Source organism: Apis florea, unplaced genomic scaffold (genome assembly GCF_048593485.1).
Source record: "Apis florea isolate Af1SG1 unplaced genomic scaffold, ASM4859348v1 contig_3367_pilon, whole genome shotgun sequence".
NCBI classification, from domain to species: domain Eukaryota; kingdom Metazoa; phylum Arthropoda; class Insecta; order Hymenoptera; family Apidae; genus Apis; species Apis florea.
In genome coordinates this window covers 916697-937469 of record NW_028256746.1, presented here as the reverse complement: position 1 = coordinate 937469, position 20773 = coordinate 916697, and the positions used below count along the sequence as shown (strand labels likewise).

Below are 20773 nucleotides of genomic sequence, written 5' to 3'. Positions count from 1 at the left end.
TCAACCAGATAGCAAATGAAAATTCTCCTTTTCTATACGTTAACGCGGACACACCATTAATCTGATTTAAAGTGAAAAGCGGGGAAGAATGGTGTGGGAACGAAGCCGGATGCTGGCTCCCCCGATTGTTTCGATCTTATCTCCGACCCGAATGTTATTTGTTAGTAGTTAATTCTTTCGGGGAGAGAGGGTAGGGTAGGTTGTTGTTGTTGCCAGCGGCGCTACAAGTATAGACCATTAACCAAGATTTACTTCTGCGCGAGCTTGGTGGCTCGTAAGACGGTTGTGGATTTCTAATAGAGGTGTTTTCGTCTGGCGATCGATTACCGTACAATCTGGAACTCGAGGAGGCTCGTGGAGAGAAAGGGAGAGAGAGAGAGAGAGAGAGAGAGGTCTGGAGGTACGGTTCTACTCCGGTTTTCAACTCCGCGCGCGTCGGGCCAAGCCAAGATTTGTAGTCGCGGCATAAATTCGAGCATTTCCACGGCTCGCCTTAATAGATTAGTGGCCCCGATAAAGGTGTCCGATACGTGTTTGCGTGTATCGACCGCCTTACCGCCCACCGATTCCAATTAATTTCGTCCCAACGAATTTCTTTCCTCCGAAATCGAGAGATTTCAACAACCCATCCAACAATTCAATCAACCATCTCTCTCCTCTCCAAGGCATCGCTTGGCGCCTCGCGCCATTACTCCACCACGAACGAAGGTTAAGGTCGTAAATTTTCTTTTCAACTTGTATCGTATCGTGAAGGAAACACGTATCCACAAACGCGATACTTGCTCACGGGCGAGGATAGGTTCAAAGGTGGCTGCTCGGTTAGGCCTCGTAATCGGTGTGAGACGACGCTCGTAAATAACGGAGGAATAAACGTTGGTTCGGCGCACGCGGAACACGGATTTCGAGCCTATCCGGAAGATTGTGCGGAAAGTTTAACGGGTTGCTCCGCGGATTGCCTTCTTGGCAAAGTATGGCAGGCTGCGTTTAAACCGTTTACCCACTTTTATTAATCCTGATAATGTCCCTGCGGAGAACACGCGCCCGTGTTTATTGTCACGGATTTCCACCTTCCTGAAACAACGAGTATAATTTCCAAATATCCTCGAATGCTCGTTACATCGTTGAAAAGGCCCTCGATTGTGTGTACAGTTTTCTCTTTCTTAGGGGAAGGAGGGAAATTGTGAAAACGTGAAATTGAACAGTGATCTCGGGATAACGGTTTTTGAAACAACGAATACGCCGATTTCCAAATTTCCTCGTCGAATGCTCGTTACGTAAGGATCGTTGAAAAAGCCCTCGACGTGTGTACAGTTTCCCTTTCCTTAGGGGAGGGAATGCGTGCCGTGGAATTGAACAATGATCTTTTGTTTAACGAAACGAGACGAAATTGAGAGGTGGTGTTCGATCGATAAGATCGAATGAAGAAAAGACGCAAAGTGGTGGGAGGTCGAAGATGGTTCGTAAATATTAGACGTTCGAGCTTCTTTTTCTTTTTTTTTTTTTTTTAATTGCAAACGTAACGTTTTCTATCTTGTTTGTAAAAAAGATGCGTCGTACACTATTTATAGTATAGTAATCTGAAGAGATAGAAGGAAGCGGGAAGCCCGGATATACTCAGTTTTTTGTCATTTAGCGAGTGGATCCATTAAATTGTCGTTAGTGGCCGAGCGGCATAAGGATGTACGAACAATAGTTAAAGTTGTAAGCGAGAAGCGTAATAAGGGGGGAAAAGGAATCTATTCAAAGATGAGGCTCGTTAAATGGCGCACATTTGTAAAAAAAAAAGAAAAAAAAGAAAATCTCACTGATTGTGAACGTATATTCTTTCATTCTAATTTCGTATACACGTTGCATCGTGTTACAACACGCGCGTATAAAATTTTGCGCAGCGACGATTGTATCGAATCGTTTTCGATCGATATTCCCTAATAATAATATTTCATTTTTGTTGAGCGCAATTAGATCTTTTTTTTTTTTTTTTACGTTTGTTTAAAAGTAAAAATAATAATAATAATAATAATAATGGATTGAAAATGCGATTGAAAAATATTGAATGACGAATTTATTTAAACGAAAATTGTATGATCGTATATCCCATAGGAATCGTACCACGCACCTCGTTATTTTTTCGTACGTGTCGTTTTAACACGGATATTTTGCAGGAGGGTGATACGGCAGAAGTTAAAGGACAATAGGAAAGAAAAAGAAAAAGAGAGAAAGAAAGAGAGAGGGAGTGAGAGCTTAGACAAAAGTGTGTAAGTGTACCAAAACTCAAAGCAAGCTAGCTACGAACGTTATCTAATTTATATAATACCCTTTATACTACTACAAAATATGTTTCATACTTTTTTCTTACTTTTTTATCTCTTTTTAATAACATTACTTCTTTCTAACTTTTCAAATACCTTGATATTACATTACTTATACTCTTTGTTGTACTTATTATTATTATTACCATTACCATTACCATTATTATTATTATTATTATTATTATTATTATTATTATTATTATTATTATTATTATTATTATTGTTATTTTTATTATCATCATCATCATCATCATCATCATCATTATCATTATTATCATTATTATCACTATCATTATTATTATTATTATTATTATTATTGTTATTGTTATTATTATTACTACTACTACTTCTACTACTACTACTACTACTACTACTACTACTACTACTACTACTACTACTACTACTACTACTACTACTACTACTACTACTACTACTACTACTACTACTACTACTACTACTACTACTACTACTACTACTACTACTACTACTACTACTACTCTACTACTACTACTACTACTACTACTACTACTACTACTACTACTACTACTACTACTATTACTACTACTACTACTACTACTACTACTACTACTACTACTACTACTACTACTACTACTACTACTACTACTACTACTACTACTACTACTATTACTACTACTACTTCTACTACTACTACTACTACTACTACTACTACTACTATCTACTACTACTACTACTACTACTACTACTACTACTACTACTACTACTACTACTACTATACATTCTCTTCTAACTTTCCATTTTTTCACTCTCTTCGTACTTTATACGTTATATTTATACGTTTTCTTGCGTGGAGAAAAATATCAGCTAAAAAACTGCTACCTGTTGTTGCAGCCATAAGATATATAACGATAAACCAACCGGAAGTAAAGGCAAACCGAGTCGATGCCGATCTCTTGGCATGGGCCAAAATCGTTGCCCGTTTCATTTCGAGTAATAATATTCTATCGCTACTATTTTTCTCCGTGTACATACAGCTGTTCTCTCTTTCGTCCTTGTTTTTTTTTCCTCTCTTGCTGTCTGATCATCGACACATCGACACTTTATGAAAAAAAAAAAAAAAAAAAAAAAAAAAAAAAAAAAAGAAAAAAAAATATTATATTTTTTTTCTTTACACGCGTAACGTATCGAAGATCATTCGATTCTTGGTCGAATTCATTTCAAGATTTGCAAAGAGTTGGAAAAACTCGTTTCGAAAAATTTTTTTAACGAAACGCCGCTTACTCTTACTTTTGAACTCGGGTCAAACGAGCGAGCGAACTGCTGTTTTAGCCATTTTTGAGCAATTTTTGACTAGAAGTACTGTATTCGGATTGGTAGTCTTGTCTTGGTCGTCTTCTTATTGAAGGGGCATTGAAGGAAAGATACAAGCCTTTAAGAACGCGTAGTATTTATTAAAAAAAAAAAAGAAAAAGTGTTCGAGAAAAATATCGTCGATTGACAACGACAAAGTGTGTATATATATATATATATATAGGGGAAGATGAATTTTTGAAACGTTGTATCAATTGGATTATAATTTTTATCGATAAAGTACTATGCGTTTCTAAAGCCATTGAATCCCTTTTTTTCAGCCTTTGCATATATAACTATATATACGTATATACATGTAACGTGTGCATACGATAGAATGTAGTATATATACGTATGTATGTAAGTACGTATTTAGCGACGTCGTACGAATTTCGTTGAAAGTAATTTTCTGTGTCGTAACGTTTTATAATACAATGTACACATATTGGCTTCGATATGCATGCTCGTCTATTTTCCCTTGTTTCAAGAGATATTTTTACACGAGGATATTCGAAATTGTGCGAAAAATGTGTAAAAGAAAAAAAAGAAAAAAAAAAAAAAGAAAAAGATAGACCAAGCTAGATGCGCGGAAGGAAAAATGAGAGAAAGGGAGAGAGAAAGAGAGAGAGAGAGAGGAGAAGTTGTAGAAGTTAAGCAAGGTAAAAAGGACATAAAAGTACGCTGAATCTTTCTTCACTTTTTTCCTTCACTTTTAGTATTTTTTTTTCTTTCTTTCTTTCTTTCTTTCTTTCTTTCTTTTTTCCCCTCTTTTTCTTCATTTTTTTTCTTTTTAATACTTTCACCTCTATTATTCTGCTGATTTAGTTAGAATTGAGGAACGAAGAAGTAAAAATTTACGCTTAGTAAGAGGTACAATTGTGTATGCACAAATCCTTAAATTAATTACGAAACAACATTTAACACTCGATATTAATTAGCAACTCGAGTGACGTATATCCATAATCTATTAGCACCAATCCATTATTTTGTAATTATATTGCAATGTTAATTTTCTTTTTCAATTTGTATTCACGTGCACTTTTATCTACGCGCATACGTACTACTGCGCGAAATTCTGATCTATTTTTTCGTCTTGGAAGATTTTGACACTTAACTCTGTTCCATTATTTTTTTTTTTCTTCTTCTTCTTCTTCTTCTTCTTCTTCTTCTATCTAGTCTATAGAGATTACTGAACCAATATCGTAGTACCCGTAATAACGAAACGATTGTACGAATATTCAAAAATATATATATCTACATTTCGTTGAGAATAGCTTTCATCGCGTATTTCTTTCGTAGGAGGGAAAAAAGAGGAAAAATTTAAGATCCGCAAGATTCGCGACGAAAGATAATTAAAGACTTAAAACGTGGAAAATTAAATACGAGGAGTAGTAGTATCACGAAACGAAAAAAAGAAAGAAAGAAAAAAAAAAAAAAAAGAAACGGTTTATGCCTTACATTTACAAACGTCTTTGCATTTACCCTTCAAAATTCGCCTATGCTAGATACCGTAATGACGCAAACTCGGAATAATCGTATTCCACGAGCGTGATTATCATTGCAAAGTAGGGCTGTTATCGCGGACAATGACTTAAGCGGTTCTTCGGTAACCGCAAAACGGATAACAATTACGGAACAACAATTGGGAAGAGCGCGGTGGTAGCAAGCAAGAAAGTAAAGAAAGTAAGGAAAGAGCGGTGTGGTGACGAGGAGAGGAGGGATGGTGGGAGGGGGGGCGGGTGGAAAGGGGGAAAGAGAGAAAGAGAGCAGAAAAGGGAATTTTTATCTTTTCATCCCGGTCGATATAACGCTTTAACTGAGGACAGAGGAAAGTTATAAATACATAGCGTCGGCCTGGGAAACTAATTATTCAAATATCTGTGGATGGTCGGTCGGTCGGTCGGGCGGTGAAAAGAAAAAGAAGTCGGGGGACAGAGAGCCGATGTCCACTTAAAGCGCTAGCCGCTAGCATGAATTTACTCTGGAGGGATATTGGCGCGCTTAGAGGGGGAGGGGGGTGCAGCTAGCCAGTGCCAACGAAACTTCGAGTATCTACGTTATTTAAGGGGATACGAGATACGTACATTCGAGTTCCATCGTCGACCACTAGAGATTCCATTCGCCATAAAATGGTGAAAAGTGGAAACTTCCTTCCCCGGGAGTGAGAGAGAGAGAGAGAGAGAGAGAAGATATTGCGAAAGTCCAACATCCCTTCCTTTCTTCTTCTTCTTCTTCTTCTTCTTCTTCTTTTTTTTTCCTTTCTCACTTTCCCGTTCTCCTTCTCCCTTCCGCTTCTCCATTATATTCCCCTTCTTTTTCCTTCTTCCTCTTCCAACGTCTCTCCCTCCTTCCCCCTTCCTTTTCTCCCCCTTTTCCATTCGATCGTGGGTCCTTGTTCGCGGTGTGTGTGCACGGTCGACTCGAAAATTTCGAGTTTACCCCACGAATTTCTTGTTGATCTTTCATCCCGTTCGGGCCGCGTACCTGTCGGAGCTGGGGCCGAGACGGGGCCAAACTTATCCAAGGATTCAGCCGAGTAAAAAGTTGCTAGATCTAGCGCGATAAATCTAGTTAGCCGATCGCCAACTTGTTCCCTCCCTCCAGGCCTGGCCAGATAAGAATAAAGTTTCACCGGAGCATGCTCCTGAAGGGGGAAGGGGAGGGGGGAAGGGGTCGCCATTGATTGAGCGTGTAGAGAAGTTCGATTTAGCCGCGTTCGTGTAATCAGGTGCTTAATGAGCCGAGTGTCGACCTACTACCTTACCTCACGGGGTCTCTCCTCCTCTCCTTCCACCCCCTCCCCCACCCATCCCGGTAATGGCGAACCTTATGTCGGGCTGTGTCTAAGCCGCAACCCATAAATCACGGATCACCCTTCGCGGCGACAGGGCGAATCGAAAGGTCCGGTAAATATAGCCCTAGATAGATTTCCTTAAACGAGATATATCCGCTTCCGTGGCTTGGTCGCGCGCGCGAATATAGGTCATTTATCGAGAGATTCTAGGAGGAAAATGGCGCGAGAAATATATCGTTGACGAGATGTATCGCGCTTACTACTCTCAGTTTTATCGAATCTCTTTCTTTCTTTCTTTCTTTCTTTCTTTCTTTTTTGTTTCTTGTTTCTCCTAATTGAAGGATGGAGATAACGATGGACAGAGTCGTTTCCTTCTCTTCGTTGTTCGATACCTCGTTTATATTGTAATGTGTACAATATATATAGGGAAAAGTCGATTTACGATTATTCGTTTTTCTTCTTCTTTTCTTTCTTTTTTCTTTCTTTCTTTTTTTTTTTTTTTTTTTTTTTAAATAGACGATTTCAAACAAGAGGTGGTTACGAATCACTGAAAAGTCGATAAACTTTCAGCGTGAATAAGCCAGGATAAAATTTTTGATCGCAAATGGTTACTCTTTCTATCTCTGGGAAAAAGCTTTTCGGGCGTACCGATCTCATCTCCACGATCTTTTCTCTTAAAGCTGATTTTCATTCACGGAGACCTGCTACTATGAAAGCTTTATCATGGCGCGGATCTATAGTAACTCCTCAATTTTTCAGCCTACTATCCTTTAAAGCCTTCGTGGCAATTTTTCCAATAGATCGTCCGATATGAATTTCGATTTTCTTTTCTTCCTTTATTTTTTTTTTTTCCCTTTTTCTTTTTCTCTTTTTCTTCCAACGTCAATTCACGTGGAACGAGAAGAAATATATTCGATAAGATCAGAGTTGGCTTTCCTTCCTATTAACTCGAAAATTGTAGCTTAACCGTCGAAATCTATCAGCATAATCGATATTTTCTAACGGAGAAAAGACGCGAGAGATCGTTTTTTTAACCGAGGTAGATCGTCATACATCTTCGATCCAAGATATTTAACAAAACTATCCCTTCTTTCGAGATAAGTAAAAACCTACACGTACACCATCTGAGGAAGTACATATATTCACGATTAGAAAAGATTGCGCGTGTTTTTCTAAAAAAAAAAAAAAAAAAAAAAAAGAACCAACTTTACAATAACAATTCAATAAAAACAAGTTAACAATTCGGATAACTTTCGACGAGACTGTCGCTTCTTAACATTAAAATTACTCGAAAATAAAACCACTTTCCTCGTTGTTTCGCGTGTAAAAAAAAAAAAAAACGGAGGAGAAAATTGGACGCGTTTAACGCTCATAGATATCCACGTTGCATCCGCCGCCTCGCCACCGATGTTAGCATCGGTGATAGCCGGAAAGAGGTCAGACGACGACGTGGAACTCGTCGTCTGGTGGTGGTGGTGGTGTGCACCAGAGCTAAGTAGAGCTGTTCGAGATATCGAACGGCAATGCCAAAGAGGTTCAACCCTCTCTCCTTCCCCTCCCCCGTCACCTAAGTTTACGATCGTACGGGGAGGGGAGGGGGGAGCTTAGTCTATACCCGGGGTGTGCAGCGTACAGGCCACGGGTGTAAACGCGCGACCGGTAAACCACGGCCTGTAATTGCCTCGTTCGGGGGGATAGAAGGTTCTTAGGAAACGTTGGAAACGTTCCGTTAAGAACTTAGCGGGGGAGGGAGGGGATCGTTCCCTTCGTTTCTGAAAGCTCGGCATTATCTCTTTATTGCGCGCCCCTCTCCTCCCCTCCCCTCCCCTCGAACGTTATTCTCGGTATTCTCGGAATGTCGCAACCCTTCCCCTCCCCCCCCCCCTCTTCCCCGCCAACTTATCGGTTCGCTTTAAAAAAATTTTCTTCCCGCTAAAACGCTTACGTAAGTAAGCTGTAATATCGATTTTTTTTCTCTGTCGTGTGAAATTATTATTTCCCTTTTTTTTTCTATTTTATTTTATTTTTCCTCCTTTTTACGAGATCTCGCTCGGCATTCGACGATCGATGGATGTCGAAAATTTGAACGAGCGAATGTCAAAATCGCTCGTTCGTTTTCGCGGGACGTTAAATGTTAAATTAAGGGGCCGTTCTCTCTTTCGTTACTTCGTTTTTCTCGTTTAAGGTACACTCGATGGGATTATGGGACGAGTAACAGTGTTAATTAATTACGAGTGATATCGAGGGTAAAAAAAAAAGTCCTTGGGTCGTATCTTGATTCTGCAACTTTTTGAACTCGATTCTATATCTTTATTCTTTTTTTTTTTTTTTTTTTTTACGAAACGATATCGTAGATGCATGCGTTTCCATTCAAGGTTCATGTTATATTCTGGAAAACCATTTTTCTTGGTTAACCATTGTTTATCGTATTAAATATCGTAAAACGTTGGATTATTTTTTTTTTTATAGAAGTGAAGTAAATATTTGTATTTAAAAAAAAAAAAAATACGAATCACATTGAATATTTGGTAATGCATGCATTTTCTTTTTTCTTTTTTTTTTTTTTTTCTTTCTTCTCAAACACGTTTTAATGTATCGAAAGCATCGAATGTGTATCAAACGTTTTGCATTAGATAGAGAGACAATTTGAATCACAAATATCGCAAAAATATCGAAGCATCGAATATTTCCTTACGATACCTAATGTAATCTTCGTTTCGAGTCGTCGACGATTGAACTTTTTCCTTTAAACTTTCTCAGAGATATAAAATAGAAACCTCTTGATTTATATTTTCTCCAAGTTCTTTACATTGTCAAAATTATTCGAAATTTCACGATTGATATATTCATCATTTAAATTAAGTACCAATATTTTCGTTGAATGAACTATGAATGAACCTGGACTGCGGATGTTCAAATATTTAACCAACGCGAGCTTTAAATCACGAACAACATTTCGTTGCAAATTGTAAATGAAACTTCGACGTTTCATATAAAAAAAAAAAAAATCCCATTCAGAATACGAAGGAAATCATACCATTGAATTCCTTTTTTGTTTTATCCCGATATCTCGATCGGTTGCCGTGATACGAGCGTTCAAAGTGGCCATATGTTCAACACAGTGCGAAGATTGCGAATGGCCCCGCAACCCAGTGACCTATATTTATTTCTTGCAAGTGCGTACTACTTCCAAGAATCGTGTGTGTCGCTTGTTCGCAACTTGGGATAGATCAGGGAGACGAGGCGCGAGCGAGAGGCCCGAGTAAGCGACGAGGACGAGGATGGTAAACGAATAAAAATTACCTTTCCCGTTGCACGACGATATCTCGGCAACCGGAAGTCGTATCGGTGTAATTCAAAAAGCGTTTTAAAGTGAAAGGTATCGCGCTTCTAACGATCTTCGTTTCGTCGACGAAAAGTTATTATCTTCGAAGTTGTAGCGATTCAAAGTTTTCCCAATTTTAATAGGGTTTCGATTCGAAGTTTTAAGGTAAGTTTTACGCGATAGTTATCTTCTGTTTGTTTCTGTTGAAAAAAATATTGTACGTGACGTGTACGTTGTTGATGCAACGTGACGCTCTGTTTATTTATATTATTTGCGCAAAATATGTCGAATATTTGAACAATGAAAATCCGCAGTCCAGTAACAATCGAACTATGAATTAACTTTTTTAACGAAGATGACAACGTGATCATTGATTGGGTTTATCAAACCCATGATGATATTAGTAACACATATTTTCACCAGCTTTAATCGTTCAAACGGAGATTAAAAATTGTTTAACGTTTTCGCAACGACGTATAATCTCTCTTTATAATTTTGCGCATACCTATACTTTATTTGCAATTTTACAATTAATTTCCGCATCGAGGCAAAGTTGAACCTGGCAAACTTTGCAGCTAATTAGACTTAAGTGTAACTTTGATGTAAATTCGTGAAGCTAGTGAACTTTAGATTACAAATTTGACAGTGTTAACGATCTTATTAATGTATCGACATCAACGAGATTCTACTGTACCCAAAAGTCTGCTACGCTCGAATATTTAAAAAAAAAAAGTGTTCAAAGCTTTTAAATATTATTAACTTATTATCAGTTAGAGAATGAAATACGAAGAAAATTTTGCGAAATTATCACGAAGCAAATTTATAATCTCAATTAACGTTACCTATCCTTTTTCTCTTTTCTTTCCAGCAAACGCGAAACCATTGACTTTCGATGAAGTGTACAATCAAAGTAGTCCGACCAACTGCACGGTGTACTGCGGCGGACTCACCAATGGTCTAACGGAAGAGCTAATGCAAAAAACATTTTCGCCTTTCGGATCCATCCAAGAGATTCGCGTATTCAAGGACAAGGGTTACGCTTTTATCAGGTAAATTTTAACATCTAATAAAGTAAAAAAGAAATTTCATTTTTTTCCTTTTCGCAATATTTTGTAACAGGTATATAAAATTGACCAGCTATGACTTGTATAAACGAGGACGGACGCATCGTTCGTTCTTTCGAAACTTATTAATTTCAAAAGTTTGTACTCTCTCTCTCTCTCTCTCTCTCTCTCGCCGTACTGATCTCTCGATTCTTGACGTCCCTCAAGATCGCGCTGTTGTTGAAATGTCGTGGTGATATACGTTACGTGTAATATCTATCTCGGAGATGTCAGTGCGACAACAAGTCCCTAAGGTGAAGGGAAGCGCTGAACTAGCGCCGCAGTCAGAGATCATCGTGCGGAAGAAAGCGAGCAAAACGGAGAGAAGAGGGAGGGTAGTAAGCTGATCGATAGAAAAAGTTCTCACGTACGAGAATGGCGAGTTTGAGATAATAAATTCTTCGCGCTAAAGCCGGATTATCTTTCAACGGAGGGGAGAAAAAAAAAAAAAAAGGAAAACTTTCAGGTCTACGGTCTAGTCTAATCGGTAGATTAGAGTTAAAGTTATCGTTAAATTGATGTGGGAGCGAGAAAAACTGACGATCTCGAGTTTTTTCTTTTCTTTTTTTTTTTTTTCAAAAAATTAAAAATTCCGTGGAAAAATCCCGAGTTTGGAAAGGAAAAAAAAAAAAAAAAAAAACACGAGAAACGTCGACAAGAGACGCGTAGTTTAATTAACCGTGCTTAACTTCGGTTTAATAAAATTCTGGAACGTGGAAATTCGAGCCAAATGCTTCATTCCGCCAGACTTTGGTTGGCAAACGTTTAAAGTGGAAAAAGGGTGGAGGGGAGAGGGAGAGGAGGAGGAGGAGGATGCATCATGAAGTTTGCCGAGAGCACATGATAACATCATGATGTCTTTAACCGAAACTTCTGGCATCTGACAGGGGATGCAATGACGCTTTCAAAATTGATAGCTGATTTCGGAATACGGCCAAAATCACTTGAACGTTCGATCGATATTACGGCCGATCTGCTATACACATCCCGTCCCGTGCGTACACAACCGGTCGAAATATAGGTGAAAATAACGATGACTCCGCGATTTCTGGCGAGAACCACGAAGGAACATCCTATCCTCGTTTCCTTCCCAGACAAATTGCGCGCGGTAAGGTAAAAAATTGATCGTCTCGCGTCTCGATTACTTTTAACTTTCGATTCTCGCTCTCCTTCCTCCGTATAATCCGATTCTTCTTCTTCCTCCTCTTTCTCATTCTCCGAGTTTTATTATTAATAGACGATACCTGGAGGGGGAGGGGAACACCAATTCACCCGATAATTTATCTTACGATGTAATTCATCAAAATAATGATCACCGTAACAAAAAACCGTGCGATCACCATGCGACTCGCTTTCCATTAATTTACCGTAACGGGACGTCATTTATCCTTGGCAATTTTTCCCCGCTTTCTCACGCTTTGCCACGTAAATAGTGGTGTGTGTGTGTATGTATATACACAAAGAGCGTACAAAGAGCGTAGAGTGCGCAATAATTGAATTCTATCGTGAAGAGAGATAGAAGCGAGTACCGATACTGCTTCCACTTCGTTCTCTCCAATCGCGTCCATTCCATCCTTTCTTGCTTTCTTTGCGCGCATATATGCGCGCACATTGGCGGCAGCCAATCACACACGTTCGAAAGTTCACTTTAATATCGCGATATATACGTGTATATACATCATCACGGTTAAACGTCCATTTTCACGATTAACCACAGTTAGAATTCAACATGGCGATATTTTGCGTGACAGAAGGAGACGTGCTAGATTGATAATGGACGCGACGACGACGATGATGCATAGGAAATAAGCAATGTTTGGAAAGAAAGGAAAGGAATTTCTTCATCCTATCCCGATTCGATCGACGTTTCTCGTCCCGCACGTGCCACCATATTTCCAGAAACATCGTTTCCCCTTTCTTCTCAGTCGGTCCCAGGGATCCTTGTTATCCCAGAATCTCTCTCGCCAGTTGTCTGCCGCACTTCCGTCACCACGGTGGACAATGTCCGCCCTTCTTCCCTCTAATTGCTCCTCCCTTCCTCTATTCTTCTACAGTGGGGAAACGAATATCTCTGGATGACGTATGGACGACTTGGCCCCGTGTATACAGTATAGATCGTGGCAGAAGAGAGGGAGGGTCCTTTATTCCCGATGAAAAGAAAGAATCTTATCTAGCGTTGGTTATCGGTCGGGCTTTAGACTCGGTGGTGAGAACGAGGCGAACGATGGTCGAAGGAAAAGGGGTTGGTCGTTGACGATGGCCATCCTTCCATCGTCTCCCACTCGAGAAGAAACGTGAACTTTTGGACGGAGCTTCCATTGTGCCGTCCAAAGGGGGAGGAAATGTTAAAAGTGACCTAATCTCTCGATAAACTGGATGATTTTTCGTCGCTCCGCTGCTGCCAGCCAATGTCGTATTCGTCAATCCACGATCCGATGCTCTCGTGAGATGCTCGAGCGGCGAAAATTGATCGAATTTTGTTGGGAGACGTGCCTGGAATGGGCAGCCAATGGCTCGATGTTACGTTTTAAAGTAACTGGATATGAGATACGAGCGTTGAAAGTGGTACGATCGAATGCATCTTCCATTTTTTTCTTCTTCCTTCGTTTCATACCTTGCAGCATGGTAATTATTGCTATGATTGATATTTCGTCGAATCGAAAGTCGAGTTCGAAGCGAAGAATCGCTTGGCCAACGAATTTCAACAATGAAAAATAATCTTTTAACGTGTAAAAAAGGAGGGGAGGCGTTGAACTGGAACGATAATCCTTTTCGTTTAAACTTTTTCAACGCGTTATAGACTCTATCGATGGCGCTTTCGCTCGTCACGATTTAAATTCAATCGTGAAAGTTAATATATAAAAACCAACAATCTCGCGATAAAACCAATAATTTAAAATGTTCCTGTGTGTACGACGAAAGTTATAACGACTCTCTCCCTCCCTTCCTCCCGTTTCTTTCGATTGTATATAATAAAATTATCAATCAAACTTGTTGTTTCGCTTCGCACAATTCGAACGTTTTAAATACGGGACATTACGGAACAAATTATCAACAAGAGAAATCAATTTACCTTGGATTTCATAATTGAATGTATTTCACAAAGCTCGTTGTCTGTCCCTGGCAGAAATTTTATATCCGCGTCTCGAGGAACAATAAATCTTACGTCTCGTTGCTACGTTCATAAAACGATTCAACAAAGCCGCAATGCGAAAAAAAGGCGGTGCATTAAAAGAAATAATTTTTCAATCAGCTACCACCAAGCTCTCAATTCTCGTAAAGGGCGCAATACAGCGCCCCCCTTTTCTTCTTTTTTTTTTTTCTTAATTTTACACGAATGCGCGAAGAATAAACTGTAATTCAATAAACTTTGTACGAACGAAATATATAAATTGCACGACAAAGTGTAATTTCATCGGCCAACAATTATATCTCGCGTCCATTGTGTCGTGTCTCTTTCTTTAAAATTATTAAAAAAAAAAAAGAAAAGAAAAGGAAAAGACACGGGAAGATTCCCCCCCCCCCTCCGTTTCTTCTCGTCGAATAAAACGCAACCTTCCTTGTTCATTAACGAACGTATTCCGAATCATGGACGGAGTAAGCAAGCATCCGTACGTACGTATAAGATTATCTTTATAACGCTTGTAAAAACGACGTGTTTATGCCCGACCACGGCTACATAACGCATTCCCTCCCCCCCCCCCCTCCACTTTCAGCAGCCGGTTACACAGACGACGTTTACGAGGACATACCCATCATCCCGCCCTTCCCCGCCCTAATCTTGGACGAACGCCAAATGGCAAACCTTAACCTCGCGGTAATTGAAGGACTCGATAAATAAAAAAAAAAAAAAAAAAGAAGAAGAAGAGGAAAGCTACGTTTTCGTCGTGGTAATAATAATGCGATCCTACCTTTCGAATCGATGCTTTTTTTTTTTTTTTTTTTTTCCCCCTCCTCTTCCAATAATAAACGAATAAATGGATAAATAACGCGTCGAACGACGAAAGCGAGGAAGGTGAAGAAGGATAGAAAGGGGGGGAGGAGAGAGGCACACGCGCGGTTAACTCGGTCGTTATCGAGGGAACGATAATATCGCGGCGAGAGGAGGGGGATGTTTGTTTCGCATGGCCGATACACTTTGACTACGCTCTCCCCTGAAACTGTATGAAATTCAAAGTAGCGGGATATATACGCGAAACTACGATTCAACGTGGAGCCCCTAGATCCACGGGTATAATCTAGATTCGGGGAGAGAAGAGGAGGGGGAGGGGATTCACAATTATCGTGGTTATTCGTGCGCACGGTAAACTCGTATAAATTAAACTGCAAGAGTCGGCGAGAGGGCGGCGACCGTTTCGTTAAAGCTACCGATAATAAGGTCTTGCGTGTAACTGGCGGAAAAAGAACGGAAAAGATGGGGATCGGGATCGAGCCCCGATATTTATTCTCCCGCGTATCGTCGTCTGCAGATTCCTGTTTTACCGTGCGCGTAACACTCTGTATCGACCGTACATTGCAGAGGACAAAACGGTCGATAAAACGAAAGAGGATAGATCTTTTCGAAATAATCGAGACGAGAGTTGGAGGTTAAAATTATTGGTAAGCGTGACGGTGGTTGTGGTGGATGGAAGGGAATCGGTATCCGAGATTCTAATCCGAGATTCGTGGTTGTATTTCAGGTTTTCTACCAAAGAATCGGCGACACACGCTATTGTGGCGGTTCACAACACCGACATCAATGGTCAAACGGTGAAGTGTAGCTGGGGCAAGGAGAGCGGGGACCCGAACAATGCTCAACAAACTGGACAGGTAAACGTTCGATCTTTTATCGAACCCTCTCGACGCGGGAGAAATTGGGGATTAGAGGTTGGAACGATCTTAAGATCGAATCACCTTTTCGCTCGCTCGATTCGATTCGAAAAAATCCTTTGAAAATTTCGAGAACGGAGTTGATCGGAGATTTAAAAAGGTTTTCGAACGAATGTACGAATTTAGGAAGGAACTATCTCTTTGGAGAAATTCACGCTCGAACTATGTTTTAACTTGTCGGTATGTGGCCAAGGATGGTAGCAATTAGTAGCGAGTCTACTTTGAACTAGAACTAGAATTCGGTTTGAATCAGGAATTGAGATATCTTGGCAAACGCGTTATCGTATAAGACTGTTCGATCGAAGCGTATCCGCTTCGTAAGCGTTCTAATTGAAAACTAGATTAGACGATTTCACGGAGAGGGGGGTAGAGAGCGATTTCTAGCCCTCCTCGTCGCTACAACGCGTGTGTAGAAAGCAGAAGTAGAAAGAAAAGTAAAAGAAAAAAAAGAGAAACCAGCGCATCGTTATCGAGAATAAATGGCGAAAGGCGAGGCTGCACGAGATATCGAAAGGAAAAGGAAATAGTTAGAGTATTCGATTGCCAGCTCGATCCGGGCTTTGCGTGGAGAGGAGCAGTGGGAGGCTGCGCCGAGTAAAAACGGAAGGAGGAGGGGAGGACAGGGAATCGGGCAAGATTCCGGTCTATTCACGAGGCTTGCTCTAAAGTGTGTCTGCCGGGTCTCTTAGCAATTAGCGCCGGTAGGACGAGTAAGTACGTCCGATCTGGGAATGCTAGCCCAAGTACGCCCTCTCTCCTCCACTTCCGTCCATCCATCCACTGTTACTCGGCCCGTGACATCGCTCTAATTGATCCCTATTCCCATAACGCGCTTCTCCCACGAGTACCGGGATATCGCATTACTACGTACCTCATCATGCCCTACGTCTCCACGCAGCCCTCGCTGCTTTCGTGTTCGATCTCCTTCTTAACCTCGCTAAATTAACCGACGGACACCGCCGCGATTCGCTGGATATCCAATTCCGATTTCTCGCTCCTTCCTCCCTTCTCACATTTATATATTATCTATATACGCGGTGTTTTTCTCGAGCGAGGATAAAGGAAAATTCTTCTTAAAGTTGAAATAAAGCGAGGGCTAAATGGATGGCTCGCGAAGGAGGATGATGTCAAAGCGAGCCAATATCGTCGTGTTTCTTCCTTTTTTTAACCCCGTATTGACACGGTTAAGCGCGAAACGGAGGCGATGCCCTTTACTCTTTTCTATTTCATTGATCTTGGTGTGCTCTTCCAGGCGTTATCGTCGGCGACGTACCCATACTACGCGGCGGCAGCAGCTGCCGCCGCGGCGGCGGCAGGCGTCGCGGGTGTCGGAGGCGTCGGTGGCGTCGGCGGTGCTGGCCAGCTAGGATACTGGTACCCGCCCCAATCTTATCCCACCACAGCGACGCAGATGCAAGCCGGTGGTTTTCTTCAAGGGATGCAGGGATACACTTATGGACAGTTCGCCGGCTATCAACAGGCGCAATACATGGGGTGAGTGCTCCCCACTTTTCTAACCACATCGGCGGTGGTAACGTTTCGAAACTTATTTCCACCGTTTGAAAAATATACCGTTTTCGATATAACATTTATTCGATTCGAGGGATAAATTATGGGAGAAGTCGATGCGATCAGTCGATGTAAGTTTGAACAACCGTCGTCTCTGTGTTTTGTTTCGTAAACTGAAACCGGTAGATTAAGTATCCTGTCCTGTCTAGTTGATCCCGATCAATTAAGCGACCAATACACCACGGCGAACGAGTGTACAAAGCTCAGTAGGTCAAGTCAGTTCTTGCAACGTTAAAACGACGTCTGAACTTAATGTAGACCGCTAATGTTGATGACACAGTAGTCCGTAAATGACCGATGAAAATTGCGCATTCGTATCTCTTGAACAACGTCTCTCTCTCTCTCTTGTAGAATCGAGGAGAAAAATAATGGAGAAAAAATTTGAAAAAAGTGTTGAGAAACAATAATAACCCGAGTTTTACAAGTTTTATATCGGAATAAGAGAATATCGGAATAAAGAGTTTTTTGAGAGATGGTGGCCGAATAAAAACGGGCGAATAAATTTAATTGAAAATTTGACGGTATCGTAAAAATAGTAAATAGCGGGGGCCGGGTTTAAATCGTAACCTGTGAATGCGTGTACAGTGGAAGAAAAGAGCACAAGTTTTAAGGATCGCATGGTATAAAGGCCAAGGTAATTTCTAGGATAGAATATCTTTGGACGCTTTTACGATCTATGAAATGACGCCCCTTAAAGTGGGTGCTCCGAATGCTTCTCGAGTATTCTCGAGACTGTAAAGGCAGGAATGGTACACGTTCGAAATAAACTAAAGCTCTCAATTGTGTGCATCGTACGGGGTTGAAGGGTTGAAACCCATCGTTTTACACTCCCTATGGGATTTAAACGGCATCAAAGTCAAGGAAACGTCAGACGTATATTATTTTTAAATATCTCCTGACATTTATTTCCTCACGAGTCGATAGAATTTGAATAAGATAACGCAGGGGGGATATATTTGAAAATACAGAGAGAGAGAGAGAGAGGAAAGAGAAAAGAGAGGTTTCGCCAAATATCGAAGAAACTATATTTTATTTATCTCGAAAACAAGTAATTTCTTCCTCCCTTCTTCCTCAAACGATATTGTTATCGATCGTTTGAATTTCTTCTGTCTAATCGAACTTCAAATCGCATACATCAAACCGGTTCAAACCGGTAAATTCGCACGTCCTTTGCCAAATTCAAACGTATTCGAATTTCCATTTCCACGCTTAACTTGCTATAGCTTGCTAAATTTGTATATCTGTGTCATAAGTGAAATCATTCGCCGCTGTAATTATTACGTATTATGCGCGCGTGATGTAATATCAAAAATCTGAAATTTATTTGATAATATTTAATAAACGAAAATTTCGTTATATCGGTCAAAATCGGACTCTCTGTAAAATTTCCGCTTTTCCATCGATGTAAAAAAAAAAAAAAAAAAAAAAATAACATAAAATGTCACGGTAACGGTAACAATTTTATATATATATATATATATTTTTGGGGAAATTTTCACGCGACACCCAACTCGATCGAACCGTTAGTACACACTAGTTTCCACTCTTAACACAGGCATCAAATCGAATTTGTGCATTTGTCGATCGAGCAATTTTTAGAGATTACGCGGCAGAAACGAAGTGGGTGCGCTTTCTGGCAAGGAGAATATCTTTCAACGTTCTTACGATCCGTGAAATGGCACCCTTAAAGACCGTATCCGAATGCTTTCCGAGCATTATCAGGATTGTAAACCAGTAATGTAACACATCCTAGATAGAACCTAAAGTTTTCAGTTGCGTGCGTTGTACAGAAAAGATTCGAGACCTTTATGTAACGATACATATATTCATGAATCTGGAACGTGCGATTTTACGTTTAAACCGTTTCGCGTGAAAAATAAAACGTCCTCGTTATGACGCCCTTAAACGTTCTCGTAAAAAGAAAAAAAAAAAAGAAGGGGGAGGGAGGGGGGGGGGGAACAAATTGTCGAATTGTCGAATATTTTCGATCGATCGCACGATCAATTTCAACGATAACTTAAATGGACGTTTCATTTTTTTCCTTTTTTTTTTTTTTTTTTTTTTTATTAAATAGAATCGTTTCTGTTATTTAATTTAAAATTTGTCACTCGACCAGTTCGATGAAATGAATTTGCACGATATTCGTTCGTCCTCGCTCGATTCGTACAGTTCACGAATTATGCGAAAAATATTATCAGAAAATAGGCGTTCGCGTTACACATACAACTGCGTAGCTACGAAAAATCTCGCAAACGTTGCAACGTTCAAATATAAACGTTGGAACGATAATAAAACTCGGTCGGTTCGATGTTTAACGTTAATTTAAGAATAATTTTAAATGTATCATCAATAATGAAATTTATAACGTAGCGCACGTTCTATTATTGTTTCCTTTCTTTCTTTTTTTTTTTTTTTTTTAAATATAAATAACGATATAAATTTTGTATATAAAAACGTTTGTTTAAACGCAGAATGGGAATGGGTGTCCACGCTGCTGGCACGGCAGCAGGTTGGGGCCAGGGATTACCTGGGGGACCACAGTTACCGCCACACCATGCCACGACGGTCACGGCACCCCCAGGGGTGCAAGCCGCACCCCCACCACCACCACCTCCGGCACAAATGATGGCCTACCCGATGCAACAGTTCCAGGTAACCATTATTTTTCTCTCTCTCTCTCTCTCTCTCTCTCTTTCTCTCTCTCTCTCTCTCTCTCTCTCTATTTTTCCTATCCGTGCGCGTGCACACTTTGTTACCGTTTCTCTATCCTTTACTTGGCCGTACGTTACTCGTGCAAAAGTTCGAAATCGTATCCCGGTATGGAATATTAAAGAAGGAATTGTTAAAAATTGTAAAATCGAAAGATTCGTTTCGTAGAGGGGATGGGGAAAAATTTGGGGGGAAAAATGATGGCAAACTTTGAACGAGTAACGGTATCGCGCGACTTTGTACAAATCTCTTCTTTAGATTGTTCTTGCATCGAATTTTTTATCGTATTTTTTTGATCCATTCGTTCCGGAAAAACACGGGTCGATATTTATGCGTTGAAACGCATCGCATACCAGCATCGTGGTAAATATTTTTGTTTCGCGTTTTTTTGCGAATAACGATAACAACAAATGTAACTTTTTAGAACCCCTTCCTCTCGTACGTTTTAATTTTCGAGAAATAATTGTCTCGATCGGATACAAAAATGATAATCGTTTTTTTTCCTTTTTTTTTTTTAAATCGAATTCGAATAATATTTCGAAACGAATGGATCGGATTAATGAGAGTTTTCGTAATGAAATATCTAGTCTTGGCTTCTGTTCTGTACAAGTAAAAGATTTATCCAAAGGATTGAACGATTGACTGCGAAAATTTGTGTTTTATGAGTGGCCTTCCAATATGGATTGTTAACTGTTGCTGTTGTTGTTGTTTGTCTCGATGAATGCGATCGACAAAATCTCTTTGTGTTTCTCGTTATAATTCATCC

General features: G+C 40.1%; 1 protein-coding gene across 17 annotated transcripts in view; it reads left to right on the top strand.

Moving 5' to 3' along the window:
- Positions 1-20773, top strand: part of LOC100872064 (nucleolysin TIAR) — a 446485-nt gene that overhangs the window by 411238 nt on the left and 14474 nt on the right. For all 17 annotated transcript variants that reach the window (XR_015293242.1, XR_015293246.1, XR_015293244.1 and 14 more), the window contains 4 exons: positions 10626-10806; positions 15540-15669; positions 16982-17223; positions 19770-19950. Coding sequence is in view for 12 of the 17 variants with exons in the window: in XM_086911790.1 (XP_086767916.1) it covers positions 10626-10806; positions 15540-15669; positions 16982-17223; positions 19770-19950 (734 nt within the window). In the remaining 5 variants the exon portion in view is untranslated. The remainder of the gene's footprint in view (positions 1-10625; positions 10807-15539; positions 15670-16981; positions 17224-19769; positions 19951-20773) is intronic.